We start from the raw sequence: 14,612 nt of genomic DNA, 5'->3' as shown, positions 1-14,612 counted from the left end.
CTCACTCTGTCTCTGTCGGTCTCTCTCTGTCTGTCCCTGTCTCTCTGTCTCGCTCTGTCTAGTGTTGTGCTACGCTGCTTCGGATAACACAGGCTGCTACTTGATGCAGTCTTAACTAAAGGATGCTCCAGACTCTGAAATGAGCTCAACGTGTTCATTGAATTATTAACACAGTTCTCAATGAGTTTGACTCTCAGCTAATCTAACTGTAGTAACTCAGTCTAACTATACCAGCTTGCTCGAAGCCACGTGCTGGGGTGTGATGCTGCTGATCAACCCTGTCTAACTCTCTAGATGTCTGTCTGTGGAAAGAGGCAGGGTGTGAGTGCCTCATTCCTTTTATAGTGTTTATGTCATGCCCCCTTGTGGTGATGGCACCTCTGAGTGTCCTGACTGCCCATTGGTTGTGTCCTATTCTGAGTGTTCATTGGATGCATGTTTGCATATCATGACACTAGCTCCCTGTCGGGCTCTGTCTGTCTCTCTCACTCTGTCTGGCTCTTTCTTGCTCTGTCTGTCTCTCTCTCTCGCTCTGTCTGTCTCTCTCACTCTGTCTGTCTCTCTCACTCTGTCTCTCTCGCTCTTCCTCTCTAGCTCTGTCTGTCTCTCTCTGTCTGTCTCTCTAGCTCTGTCTGTCTCTCTCGCTCTATCTGTCTCTCTCTGTCTGTCTCTCTCACTCTGTCTGATTCTCTCGCTCTATCTGTCTCTCTCTGTCTGTCTCTCTCGCTCTGTCTGTCTCTCTCACTCTGTCTGATTCTCTCGCTCTATCTGTCTCTCTCTGTCTGTCTCTCTCGCTCTGTCTGTCTCTCTCCCTCTGTCTGATTCTCTCGCTCTGTCTGTCTCTCTCTGTCTGTCTCTCTCACTCTGTCTGATTCTCTCGCTCTGTCTGTCTCTCTCTGTCTGTCTCTCTCGCTCTATCTGATTCTCTTGCTCTGTCTCTCTCTCTCGCTCTATCTGTCTCTCTCTGTCTGTCTCTCTCACTCTTTCTGATTCTCTCGCTCTATCTGTCTCTCTCTGTTTGTTTCTCTCGCTCTGTCTGTCTCTCTCACTCTGTTTGGCTCCCTCACTCTGTCTCTCTCTGCTCACCTCTTTGGGAGATATCTGTCGAGTTACTGGTCAGCAGTTTACTGATTCCGGCCACATTGTTTTCTTTGGCTGCACAAAACAGTGGATTTTCTTGAATCCTGTGAGATAGAGAAAGATAGAGTGAATGAGAGAGAGAGGAAACAGATAGAGTGAGTGAGAGGGAGAGAGAGAGACAAACAGTCAGAGTGTGTGTGAGACAGAGTGAGTGAGAGAGAGACAAAGTGTGAGAGAGGGAGAGAGAGTGAGGGAGAGAGGCAGTATGAGGGAGAGAGACAGAGTGAGGGAGAAAGACACACAGTGACAGAGAGAGAGAGAGACAGACAGAGTGAGGGAGAGAGAGAGAGTGGGGGAGAGAGACAGAGTGAGAGAGAAAGACAGACAGAGTGACAGAGAGAGAGAGAGAGACAGAGTGAGGGAGAGAGAGCGAGTATGAGAGAGACAGAGTGAGAGAGAAAGACAGATAGAGTGACAGAGAGAGAGAGAGAGACAGAGAGTGAATCAGACAGATAGGTTCTCCGTTTTGGCGGTGGGGTTCTCCCTCTGCCGACGCTGGAATAGGGAAACGCGATTGGGTGAAAAGTCACTTCCGACACTGTTATCGTGGTGGGTACAGGTTTCACACCAAATCGCAATTCTCTATCACCTCGACAGCGTCATCAATGCGTTTCAGACCACACGTACTGTAAACACTGTTGGCCTATCATTAGCAGGCCCGACCCGATATTCTCCGGGCCCTGCGCGATTCTCCTCCTCCACCGGACATTCCTGACAATGAGTTTCACTTTGGCCGGGGAGGGGGACGTGGTGATGGGGGGACCAGAAGTGGGGCAGTGCCCAGGCACGGATCACTATTGCCGCAGCCTGCATGGCAGCCATCTTGCTGCGCACCCCACTAACTACACACCTTGGCCTCTGATCCTGCAGAGTGACACCAGACGTATGGGTGTCCCCACCCCAACACACCCACACCCCCAGCCCTCACCCTTCACCCCCCGCACCTCCACCCACATTCCACCCCACTATTCCGCACCCATCCCTCCGCCATGCCACACCCGCGGCCAGCCACCACGCGCTGGTATTAGGTGGTCCCCCCAGGGCAATGCCCACTGTTACCCCTATGGGTCGTCGGGGGCCACGCTGCGTAACGCTGGCAAGGGCAGCGGCAGCCTACGGTATCCCAGGCAGCAGGGATGGATGAGAGGCCCCCACGATTCTGGCCACTAACCGGGTCCAGGGTGCAGAGAGGAGTGGGGGGGGGGGGCATGCAGGGGCGGGGCCCACTGTGCCAACTGGGGGCAACATGTAGCCCGTTGGGCCTTTTTGGGCACAGGGCCATGCTAACATGTTGGCCTTTCACCCCCTGCAGACAATGGATATTGGAATTTAACCAGCAATGGTGGCCTTCCTCCAAGTGGCCGCCCCCCCAGAGGATGCCCGGCGGCTGGACGAGCTGGAGCTGCTCGGGGAAGAGGCAGCTGCAGCAGCGGAGCCTGCCCCAGTGGAACAAGTGGCAGCCGACGAGGATGGAGAGCCAACAGGCCGAGGAGGAGGTGGGAAGGAGGCGCCCCATGAGGCCTCGTGTGTTCCGGCAGCGCCTGTCATTCCGAGGACCTGCCGGAGCGGACATGCTGAGCAGAGAGACATTGCAACATATCTGCCTGATCATTGTGCACCTGGCACCGCGGGGGTATGGGGAGGACACCCACTACCATTGGTCGTCAAGGTGACGGCCGCCCTGAACCTTTACAACATGGGATTCTTCCAGGCGCCGAGTGGGAACCTGTCCGGGATCTCACAGACCTTGGTACACAGGTGCATCCACGCCATCACGGAGGCCCTATATGCCCAGGTGGCTCAATACATCCATTTCAATGTGGACCGAGCCCACTGGGATGACCGGGCAGCAGGGGTGAGATTGGGCGGTGCTTCAGCATCCTGAAGCTGCAGTTCATGTGCCTGTACCACTCTGGAGGGTCACTCCAGTATGATGGTGAGAGGGTCGCCCGTATCGTGGTCCTTCACAGCATTGCACAGCTGAGGGGCGATGTGCTGGAGGAAGAGGATGAACACTACTCCTCGTCCGACGAGGAGGAGGCGGGGGAGAGCGAGGATGGGCAGGACATGCGGCCTGGGTAGGCACAAAGTGCACGCCAGGGCCAACACGCGTGGGATGCTCTGATTGCCTCCTGGTTCACCGCCTGGGACATCGGAGCTGTGAGCACCAGCTGAGGTGATCCCTGAGCCCAGCCCAGTCCCAACTCATTCTCTCCCGCCCTCCCCCCGTCCACCCCTTGTGCTTTTAAACATCGAGAAACAGGCACCTTGGCTGCTGAGGGAGAGAGAGGAGATAGGTCACGGTGAGGTGCAACCGTGGGCTGCCGGTCCTGACACTGACCAGGCTGGCTGTGGTGGATTGCACAAATATATGCAGATTAATGCCCGAGCGCCTATCACTAAACTGTGCCCTGGACCAGTACCAACCTCACTGGTGACTAACATTCTGGCCTTACGGGCCCTAACGTTATGTCCAAGTAAGTTCCCAGATGGTAAAGCAGGAGTGGAGGTGGCGTGCTGTGATTCCCGCCCTGAGAATTGGGTCCCCTTTGGTGGCCGTCTTTTGGAGCGACTGGGCCTGAATGGGCCTGGCTGCTGCTCAGGTGCCCCAGGTGGGGTGGTGCCCCGTGTTCTGCCTGCAGGGAAACAGGGAAAAGGCAGGGGTATAGGGAAAGGCGGGGGTACGGGAGAAAAGGCAGGGGTATGGGAGGGAAGGCAGGGGTATGGGGCAATAGGCAGGGGTTACGGGGGAAAAGTCAGGGTTAAGGGGGAAATACCGGCGAATGGGGAAAAGGCAGGTGAACAGGGGAAAAGGTAGGGGAATGGGGGAAAAGGCAGGAGTTGGGGGGAAAGGCAGGGGAATGGGGGGAAGACAGGGTAACAGGGGGAAAGTTAGCTGGTGTGGTTAAAAATGTCGGGATACAGTGCGAAAGGAAGGGTTATGGGGAAAAGATAGGTCTATGGGGAAAAGGCAGGGGTACGGCGCAAAAGGCAGGGTACGGAGAAAAGGCTGGGATATGGGGAAAGACAGGCAGTGTGGGTGAAAATGTAGGGCTACGTAGCAAAAGAGAGGGATACAGGGCAAAAGACAGAGGAATGGGGAAAAGGCAGGGGAATGGGGGACAAGGCAGGGGAACAGGGGCAAAGGCGGGGGAGAAGGCAGTGAAACAGATGAAAAGGCAGGGGAACAGAGGAAAAGGCAGGGGTATGGGGAGAAGGCAGGGGAATGGGGGAAAGGGCAGGGGAATGGGGAAAGGTCAGGGGGACAGGGAAAATGCAAGGGTGCAGAGGAAAAGGCAGGGGAATGGGGGAATGGCAGGGGAACGGGATAAAGCAGGGATATGGGGAAAAGGCAGGGGAATGGGGAAAGGCAGGGGAATGGGGGAAAGGGCAGGGGAATGGGGGAAAGGGCAGGGGAATGGGCAAAAGCAGGAGAACAGGGGAAAAGGCAGGGATACATGGGAAAATGCTGGGGAATGGGGAAAAGGCAGGGAAACAGGGGAAAAGGCAGGGGAATGTGGAAAAGGCAGGAAAACAGGGGAAAAGACAGGGGAATGGGGGAATGGCAGGGGAATGGGATAAAACAGGGATATGGGGAAAAGGCAGGGGAATGGGGGAACAAGTAGGGGAATGGGAGAAAAGGCAGGGGTATGGGAAAGGGCAGGGGTATTGGAAAATGCAGGGGAATGGGGGAAAAGGTAGGGGAATTGGAGAAAAGCATGGGGAACAGGGAAAAGACAGGAGAACTGGGAAAAGACAACAGAATGGGGAAAGGCAGGGGAATGGGGAAAAAGAAGGAAGTATGGGGAAAGGCAGGTGTAGGGTGACTGGCAAGGTGGGGGAACTGCAGGGGTGTGGGGGAAAATTCAAGGGTACAGGGGAAAAGGCAGGGTAACGGGGAAGGCAAGGGTATGGGAACATGGCAGGTGTAAGGAGAACAGCACATATACGGGGAAAAGGCAGGGGAACGGGCAAAGGCAGGGGTACAGGGAAGGGCAGGGAAGGGGGAAAGGCAGAGGTACGTGGAAAAGCCAGGGGTATGGGGAAAGACAGGGTTACGGGGAAATGGCAAGGGCACAGGGAAAAGCAGGGGTAGGGGGTTAAGCTAGGGCTATGGGCAAAAAACAGGGCGATGGGCAAAAGACAGGAGTGTGGGGAAAAGGCAGGGGTACGGGGAAATGGCAGGGGTTGGGGTAAGGCAGGGAAACTGGGGAAAAGACAGAGGTACGGGCAGAGGCAGGGGGATAGTGGAAAAGATAGGGGTATGGTTAAATAGCAGGGAGGAAAGCAAGGTGAATGGGGAAATACAGGGGTACAGGGAAATCAAGGGTATGGGGAAAGGCAGGGATGTGGGGGAAAGGTATGAATATGGGGGGAAGGCAGTGGTACAGGGAAAAGGCAGGGGAACAGGGGAAAGGTAGGTGTATGAGGGGGAACGGCAGCGGTATGCTGTAAAGGCAGTGGTAAAGGGAAAAGGCAGGGGAACAAGGGAAAGGTAGGTGTATGAGGGAAAAGGCAGGGGTATGGGGAAAGACAGTGGTACGGGGAAAAGGCAGGGGAACTGGGGAACGTTAGGTGTATGAGGGGAAAAGGCAGAGGTATGGGGAAAGGCAGGACAGGGGTAGAGGGAAAAGGCAAGGATGGGTCGTGTGTCAGGGGAACAGGGGAAATGGCAGGGGAATGTGGAAACGGCAGGGCTATGGGGAAAATGTTTGGGGAACAGGGGAAACGGCAGCAGAACGGGGAAACGGCAGGGGAACGGGGAAAAGCCAGTGGTACAGCGAAAAGGCAGGGGAATGTGGAAAAGGCAGGTGAATGGTGGAAAAGGCAGGTGAATGGTGGAAAAGGCAGGGTAAGGGGGAAAGGCAGGGGAACGGGGGGAAAGGCAGGGATACGGGGAAAAGGCAGAGGAAAGGCAGGGGAATGGAGAAAAGCCAGGGGATTGGTGGAAAAGACAGTGGTATGGGGAAGGCAGGGGAATGGGGAAAAAGACAGGGGTAGGGGGAAAAGGTAGAGGTACAGGGAAAAAGGCAGGGGAACAGGGAAAAGCTAGGGGTATGGGGAAAAAGGCAGTGTAATGGGGGAATAGGGGAAAGGGAAGTAGCTCAGGGAAAAGGCAGGGGAATGTCGAAAAGGAAGGGGAACAGGGGAAATGCTAGGGGAATGGGGAAAGGGGAGGGGTATGGGGAAAAAGCAGTGGATTGGTGGAAAAGGCAGAGGTACTGGAGGGAAAGGTTGGGGAACAGGGAAAAAGGCAGGGGAATGGTGGAAAAGGCAGGATTACAGGGGAAAGGGCAGGGGAATGGGGGAAAAGGCAGGGGTTCAGGGAAAAGGAAGGGAATGGGGGAAAAGGCAGAGGAATGGGGGAAAAGTTAGGGGTACAGGGGAAAAGGCAGGGGAATGGGGGAAAAGGTAGGGGTATGGGGGAAAAGGCAGGGGAAAAGGGAAAAGGAAGGGAATGGGGAAAAGGCAGGGGAATGGGGGAAAAGGTAGGGGTACAGGGGAAAACGCTGGGGAACAGGGAAATATCAGGGGTAAGTGGAAAAAGGCAGTGTAATGGGGGAATGAGGGAACTGGCAGTAGAATGGGGAAAGGCAGGGGAATGGGGAAAAGGAAGGAGAACAGGGGAAATGGCAGTGGAAATGGCAAGGGAAATGGGGAAAAGGAAGGGAAATGGGGGAAAAGGTAGGGGAATGGGGGAAAAGGTAGGGGTACAGGAGAAAGGGCAGGGAAAAAGGGAAAATGGCAGGGGAACCGGGAAAAGCCATGGGTACGGAGGTAAAAAGCAGGTGGTAAGGAGAAAGTCAAGAGTAGGGGGGAAAGGCAGGGGATCGGAGGAAAGACAGGGGCACAGAGAAAGGCAGGGGCATTGGGAAAGGCAGTGGTATAGGGAAAATGCAGTGGTACGGGGGAAAGGCAAGGGGTAGGGGAAAGACAGGGGTAGTGGGAAAAGGCTGGTATATGGGGAAACTGCAGGGGGTAGCGGGGAAGGCAGTGAGCATGGGGAATGCCAGGGGATAGGGGGAATAGGCAGGAAAAAGGCAGGTGAATCAGGGAAAAGGCAGGGGAACGGGGGGAAATGTATGCCTATGGGGGAAAAGACAGGTGTCCGGGGGGAAAGGCAGGGGGTTTGGGGGAAGGCAGAGGTATGGGAAAAATATTGGGGTATTGGGGGAAAAGCAGGGGAATGGAGGACGGGCAAGGGAATGGGGAAAGGCAGGGGAATGGGGGAAAGGCAGAATACAGAGGAAAGGCAGAGGCATGGGGGAAAGGCAAAATACAGGGGAAAGGCAGGGGCATGGGGAAAGGCAGAATACAGAGGAAAAGCAGAGGCATGGGGGAAAGGCAGAATACAGAGGAAAGGCAGGGGCATGGGGGAAAGGCAAAATACAGGGGAAAGGCAGGGGCATGGGGAAAGGCAGAATACAGAGGAAAGGCAGAGGCATGGGGGAAAGGCAAAATACAGAGGAAAGGCAGGGGCATGGGGGAAGGCAGAATACAGAGGAGCGGCAGGGGAATGGGGGAAAGGCAGGGGAATGGGGGAAAGGCAAAATACAGGGGAAAGGCAGGGGCATGGGGAAAGGCAGAATACAGAGAAAAGGCAGGGCATGGGGGAAGGCAGAATACAGAGGAAAGGCAGAGGCATGGGGGAAAGGCAAAATACAGGGGAAAGGCAGGGGCATGGGGAAAGGCAGAATACAGAGGAAAGGCAGGGGCATTGGGAAAGGCAGTGGTATAGGGAAAATGCAGTGGTACGGGTAAAGGCAAGGGGTAGGGGAAAGACAGGGGTAGTGGGAACAGGCTGGTATATGGGGAAACTGCAGGGGGTAGTGGGGAAGGCAGTGAGCATGTGGAATGCCAGGGGATAGGGGGAATAGGCAGGGAAAAGACAGGTGAATCAGGGAAAAGGCAGGGGAACGGGGAACTGTAGGCCTATGGGGGAATAGACAGGTGTCCGGGGGGACAGGCAGGGGGTTTGGGGGAAGGCAGAGGTATGGGAAAAATGTTGGGGTATGGGGGGAAAAGCAGGGGAATGGAGGACGGGCAAGGGAATGGGGAAAGGCAGGGGAATGGGGGAAAGGCAGAATACAGAGGAAAGGCAGGGGCATGGGGGAAAGGCAAAATACAGGGGGAAGGCAGGGGCATGGGGAAAGGCAGAATACAGAGGAAAGGCAGGGGCATGGGGGAAAGGCAGAATACAGAGGAAAGGCAGGGGCATGGGGGAAGGCAGAATACAGAGGAGCGGCAGGGGCATGGGGGAAAGGCAGGGGCATGGGGGAAAGGCAAAATACAGGGGAAAGGCAGGGGCATGGGGAAAGGCAGAATACAGAGGAAAGGCAGAGGCATGGGGGAAAGGCAAAATACAGGGGAAAGGCAGGGGCATGGGGAAAGGCAGAATACAGAGGAAAGGCAGAGGCATGGGGGAAAGGCAAAATACAGAGGAAAGGCAGAGGCATGGGGGAAAGGCAAAATACAGAGGAAAGGCAGGGGCATGGGGAAGGCAGAATACAGAGGAAAGGCAGGGGCATGGGGGAAAGGCAGGGGAATGGGGGAAAGGCAGGGGTCCACGGAAAAGGCAGGCATTTGGGGGAAAATGCAGGGGGTACATGGAAAAGGTGGGGTAGGGGGTAAAAAGGGTGTACTAGGTAGGACAGGGGCTACACAGAAAAGGCAGCGGTATGGTGAAAAGGGTAGGGGAAAAGGCAGGCGTATGGCACTAAATCACAACCCGGCACAGACACGGTGGGACAAATGGTCTCTTCTGGGCCGCACGCAGAACCCAGGCGGTCCTCCCCCCACCCCCACCGACCGCAGCTGGCCCACCACTGCCCAGGCGACATGGGTTCAAGTCTCACCACAGTATTGGGCGGAATTGAAATTCAGCCGACTGATTAAAAACCTGGAAACTAGGGCAGCACGGTGGCGCAGTGGGTTAGCCCTGCTGCCTCGGGGCGCCGAGGTCCCAGGTTCGATCCCGGCTCTGGGTCACTGTCCGTGTGGAGTTTGCACATTCTCCCCGTGCTTGCGTCGGTTTCACCCCCACAACACAAAGATGTGCAGGGTAGGTGGATTGGCCACGCTAAATTGCCCCTTAATTGGAAAAAAATAATTGGGTACTCTAAATTTATGGAAAAATAAACTGGAAACTAAGGGTCATGCGAAACTAGCTGCTTATCGGTGCATCTAAACCAGGGCAGAGGAAATCACCGTGCGTTTACCTACACCCCACGGTTCGAGCAGGCAGCACATCACCTCCTCCTCGAGGGGGCAGTTGGGGTTGGGTGCAAAGGCCGGGTCGGTCTACCTGGCGACTCACTTCCCCAGCTGGAAGGTGAAACAATTGGGGCTGAGTGAGGAGCAGAACGGGGAACGTTAACCTTCTTCAAACAGCGAGCGGTGATTGTGGGCCGAGTTCAACACCCTGTCTGCGGGTAATGACCCAACCCCCTGGGGTGGGAGCCCTTCACGATTAGAGCCGCTCAGGGGCTCGGCCTCGGGCACCAGAATGCTGCTGCCAAAATGGAACCGTGGTTGAAACCAAGAGGCGGAATGAGCAGAAAGACATTACGCCAGTCCGTGCCGGTTCTCACTGGAGTTCAGCAGGGTCGGGGGGGGTGCTTGGCTGAAGATTTTAAACATCGCGAATGGCCTGGAGGTGGTGGCCGTGGAAAGGGCGTTTCCTCCTGTGGGTGAGACCGTTTAAGATTGTTGCCCTCTTAGGATGGCACGGTGGCACAGTGGTTAGCACTGCCGTCTCACAGGGCCAGGGACCCGGGTTCAATACCGACCTCGGGGGACTATCTATATGGAGTTTGCATGTTCTCCCTGTGTCTGCGTGGGTTTCCTCCGGGTGCTCCGGTTTCCTCCCATAGTCCAAAGATGTGCAGGTTAGGTGGATTGGCCATGATAAAATTGTCCTTTAGCATCCAGGGATATGCAGGTTAGGTGGGGTTACAGGGATAGGGTGGGGGAGTGGGCCTAGATGGGCCGGTGCAGCCACGATGGGCCGAATGGCCTCCTTTTGCACTGTCGGGTTTCTCTGACGGTGGCGAGGAGAATGGATTTCTCTCCGAGGGTTGTGGAAGGGCTCTCTGCCTCTGAAGACTTAGGTGAGTTGATCGAAGGTTACTGCTTGGGGTGGGGTAGGGGGGAAGGGAGGGGGTAGGGGGTGGGGGTGGGGGGGGGCGGGGGGTAGGTGGAGCTCAAAACTCATATGGACTCAGCATCCACCAAATCTGACCTTCTCGGAAACGTGAACAGTTCAGTAAGATCGCCAGGCCTTTCTCGGTACGGTCTAAGGGAATCTAGACGCGATCGACCCAATTCCTCCACATCCCCTTGAATCCGCGCAGTCAGCAAATCTGACCCCCCCGGCCCTGGGAAAGTCTGTCCTGGCTCTGGTGAAAAGACCATAACTGCACCCAATGCCCCAGCCACCCTTTAACCCAAAGCCCTGTGTAAGAGCAGCAAGGCTTTCTCACTGTCGCCCTGCCATCCCCTAGCAAATATAACGGCCAACATGCTGTCTGCATTGCCAGTGCACCGCCTGGGGCTTTCCCACAAAGGTATTGAACTCCATCCCGGGTGCTGACACCTATCACCATTTTAAGCAGCGTCTATTTTATTTTTCTTTACTCTGGCCACCAGAGTGAATCACCTCACCCCTTCACCACTCCCAATTCAGAGTCATGCAGTGTAGAAATCCCCCCCCCCCCCCCCTCCCCCTCTCCTCACCTGTTCTGTTGCAACAGATGTAACTCCCCCACGTCCAGCCATTCTGTCCTCTGTGGTTTCAACCTCAGGAGCATCTGGTTAAAACAGTTGGCCAGGGCTCCCCTCCCACAGACCGACGCGACTCCGAGCATTTGAGGCGACAGCTCCCGGCTCCCGGTCCCGATCCCAGCACCGAGTTGTCGCACGGTCAGGAAAAGTCTGCTTCTCTTTCTCGCTCCTTACCCCCGCCTTCAAGTCGATTAAAATATTTTCCCAATTGGTCAAAAGTTTTTCGAAGTCCGACAAATAGCTTTTTTTCCAAATTGTTCACAAGGTTAAAAGTTTATCCGAACGATTTAAGCTATCCCCCAAGTTGGTTAGAAGTTTTTCGAATTTGGGTTTGGAAGTTTTTCAAAGATGTTTCAGCGTTTTTCCGAGTTGGTTGAAAGTTTTTTCGCGCAGAAAGTTGGTTAAAAGTTTTTCGGCATTGAAAGTTGTTCAAAAGTTTTTCCAAGTTGAAAGGTGGTTAAACGATTTTCAAGGTTGAAAATTGGTGAGAAGTTTTTTTTAAAGTTGCTTGGAACTTCTTGCAAGTTGAAAGTTGGTTAAAAGTTTTTCAAAGTTGCTGAAGCGTTGTTTAAAATTGCCTGCAAGTTGCTGAGTTGGTTCGAAGTCTGCGAACTGCTCGATTGCTGTTGCTGTCGGTGTGTGAGCTGGGTTAAAGTGCCTCGCAGAATTGGTTCTCAGGGTTTTGAAAAGTCCCAACTGCTGGTACCAGCACTCCCGGATCTTCCCTGCCTTGGGAAAGTGCAGAGAGATTCCACAGGTTAGACAGGGGGTGACAAGGGAGATGGAATTCAGCCTGAGGGTAAGGATGGGCTGCCTGGTCAGTCAGTCAGTCAGTCCTGCTGGACGAGAATGTCCCAGTAGCTCGAGGCTTTGTAGGCTGCCGGCTTGTTCATCAATATGCGGGGACCAGGTAAAACTGAGAGGAGCCAGAGTAAACCGTGACAGGAACAGCAGTGTGTTCTGTGGGAAATGGGCCAAGCCATATTTTGTCCTCCCTTTCACCATCGGGTTAGACTGCCTGAAGGTGCTGGGGAAATGGTACGGGAAGGGCCAGAGCGTGAGCCTGTAAACTAGCCATGGTTAATGAAAAACTGGGCAAGTGGGAGCGATGTTCTCTCTCCATTGTGGCTCCGAAGCTAGTCATCAGATGTGAGGTGCTCTGTGTTGCTGTACATGGTGTAGGTCTGGCCCATTCCTCACTGCAGCCCTGTGGTGATTACCCAACCCACTGTCCACTTTATCTGCATGGTGTTGGCAGGAGCACAACGTACAAGCAGTCCAAAGATGGGCAGGTTAGGTAGATTGGTTATGCTAAATTGCCCCTTAGATAGGGTTACGGGGATGGGATGGAGGCAGGGGCTTAAATAGAATGCTCTTCCCAAGGGTCGGTGCAGACACGATGGGCCGAATGGTCTCATTCCGCTCTGTAAATTCTATGATTCAATGATTTTTTTTAAATTAATTTACGGGATGTGGGTGTTGCTGGCCAGGCCCAGCATTTATTACCCATCCCTAATTGCCCCTTCAGAAAGTGCTGCTGAGACACCATCTTGAACTCGCTGCAGTCCCGTGAGGTGTAGGTACACCCACAGTGCTGTTAGGGTGGAAGGTCCAGGATTCTGAAACCGCGACGGTGAAGGAACAGCCGACATATTTCCAAGTCGGGCTGGTGAGTGATTGGGAGAGGGACCTCCAGGCGGTGGTGTTCCCAGGTGTCTGCTGCCCCTTGCCCTTCTAGGTGGCAGAGGTCAAGGGTCGAAGTGCTGTCAGAGGAACTTTGATGAGTCGCTGCAGTGCATCTTGTAGACGGTACACACGGCTGCCACCGTGCGTCAGCGGTGGAGGGAGTGATTGTTTGTGGTTAGTGCGATGATCGAGCAGGGCTGCTTTGTCCTGGATGGTGTTGAGGTTCTTGAGTGCTGTTGGCAGCTGCACTTATCCAGGCAAGTGGAGAGTATCCCACCACACTCCTGACTTGTGTCTTCTAGATGGTGGGCAGACTTTGGGGGAGTCAGAAGGTGAGTTACCGCAGGATTCTTAGCCTCTGACCTGCTCTTGTAGCCACAGTATTTATGTGGCCGGGTCCAGTTCAGTTTCTGGTCAATGGTAACCCCCAGGATGTTGATGGTGGAGGATTCAGCCATGTTGTTGTCGAAGAGCAATGGTTAGAACCTCTGTTGGACCACAAACTATAGAATTCCTACATTGAGTCTGCACCCACCAAGAAAAACAACCCAAGTCTATCCAACCTCTCTTCATAGCTGAAACCCTCCAGTCTAGGCAACAACCTGGTTAATCTCCTCTGCACCCTTTCCAATGCTATCACATCCCTCCTATAATATGAAATGAAAATCGCTTATTGTCACAAGTAGGCTTCAAGTGAGGTTACTGTGAAAAGCCCCTAGTCGCCACATTCCGGCGCCTGTTCGGGGAGGCTGGTACGGGAATTGAACCGTGCTGCTGGCCTGCCTTGGTCTGTTTTCAAAGCCAGTGACTTAGCCCTGTGCTAAACCAGCCCCTGGATTCCAGAGCTGTACACAATACCCCAACTGTGGCCTATCCAGCATTTTCCACAGCTCCATTATTTTTATTTTTCATTTTTTTATAAATTTGGAGTACCCAATAATTTTTTTTTTCAATTAAGGGGCAATTTAGCGTGGCCAATCCACCTAACCTGCACGTCTTTGGGTTGTGGGGGTGAAACCCACGCAGGTGCGAGGAGAATGTGCAAACTCCACACGGACAGTGACCCAGGTCGAGGATTCAAACCCGGGTCCTCTGCGCCGTAGTCCCAGTGCTAACCACTGCGCCACTGCCCTTATACAGCTCCATTATAACCTCCCTGCTGTTAAACTCTATGGCTTGGCTAATAAAGGCAAGTATCCTATATGCTGCCTTAACCACTGTACCCAACTGTTCTGCTGCCTTCACGGATCTAAGGACATGCAGCTCAAAGTCCCCTGGTCCTCTGTACTCCGAGCTTCCTACCGCTCATTAAGTATTTCACAGGGTTGATGACCCTCCGGGAGCACTTGGTGTTTGTCTCGGTCGCGTCTCTGAGATCAGCCTGTAGATCACAGAGTTCCGCGGAACAGGAAACTGCTCAGGCCGAACCTCGGGGGACGAAAACACCTCATCTCTCTCCAGATCTCCTTCATAAAGGCACATTCCACGAGGAGGTGGACAGCAGTCTCTCCCCTCACCCCCACCGCACCACCCACAGTCACCTCAAGGAGGGGGACGAGAGTCTAGGGGTGTCGGGAAGATTTGACTGGGAAGGTCTTTCTCAGCACCAGCCCAGTTCGGTCTCGGTGCTCGTTTTGAAACGTCTGGCGATGAGGAGTTCTATCAACGGGCTTTGCCAGTCTGCTCAGGGATCCATCCGACAGGACATACCACTTCCTTTTCCCGTAGGGCCTCGAGGATGTTAGGTGCAGACCAGTGCCTGATGGATTTGTGGTTGAAGGTGTCCCTCTGCATAAACGTTTCCACGAGGGACAGGTGGTACCAGACGGTCCAGCTACTTGGAGTCTCCCCCGGAAGCCTGGCCAGACCCATCCTTCGCAACACCAGGGACAGGTAGACCCTCAGCACCTGGGGCTACCTGGCGCTGGATTCTCCGATTTTACAGCTATGTCTGGAGGAAGCGCCTGGCCTTATGACCAAAATGTTGGTGCTGTCCCCGCACC

At 54.4% G+C, this 14,612-nt stretch overlaps 1 protein-coding gene across 2 annotated transcripts in view; it reads right to left on the bottom strand.

Moving 5' to 3' along the window:
- Positions 1–11,682, bottom strand: part of trpv6 (transient receptor potential cation channel, subfamily V, member 6) — a 164,461-nt gene extending 152,779 nt beyond the window's left edge. Inside the window, exons 1-2 of one of the 2 annotated variants that reach the window (XM_072478605.1) lie at positions 10,876–11,682; positions 1,087–1,184 (exon numbers count right to left, since the gene is read on the bottom strand). In XM_072478605.1, the coding sequence (XP_072334706.1) occupies positions 1,087–1,184; positions 10,876–11,006 (229 nt within the window). In that variant the 5' untranslated portion in view covers positions 11,007–11,682. The remainder of the gene's footprint in view (positions 1–1,086; positions 1,185–10,875) is intronic. The other variant, XM_072478604.1, reaches the window with a different exon arrangement.
- Between the last annotated feature and the right edge of the window lie 2,930 nt (positions 11,683–14,612).

Source organism: Scyliorhinus torazame, chromosome 16 (genome assembly GCF_047496885.1).
Source record: "Scyliorhinus torazame isolate Kashiwa2021f chromosome 16, sScyTor2.1, whole genome shotgun sequence".
In the NCBI taxonomy this organism is placed as follows: domain Eukaryota; kingdom Metazoa; phylum Chordata; class Chondrichthyes; order Carcharhiniformes; family Scyliorhinidae; genus Scyliorhinus; species Scyliorhinus torazame.
The sequence above is the reverse complement of the archived record's forward strand: the minus strand, read 5'-3'. Positions and strand labels throughout refer to the sequence as shown.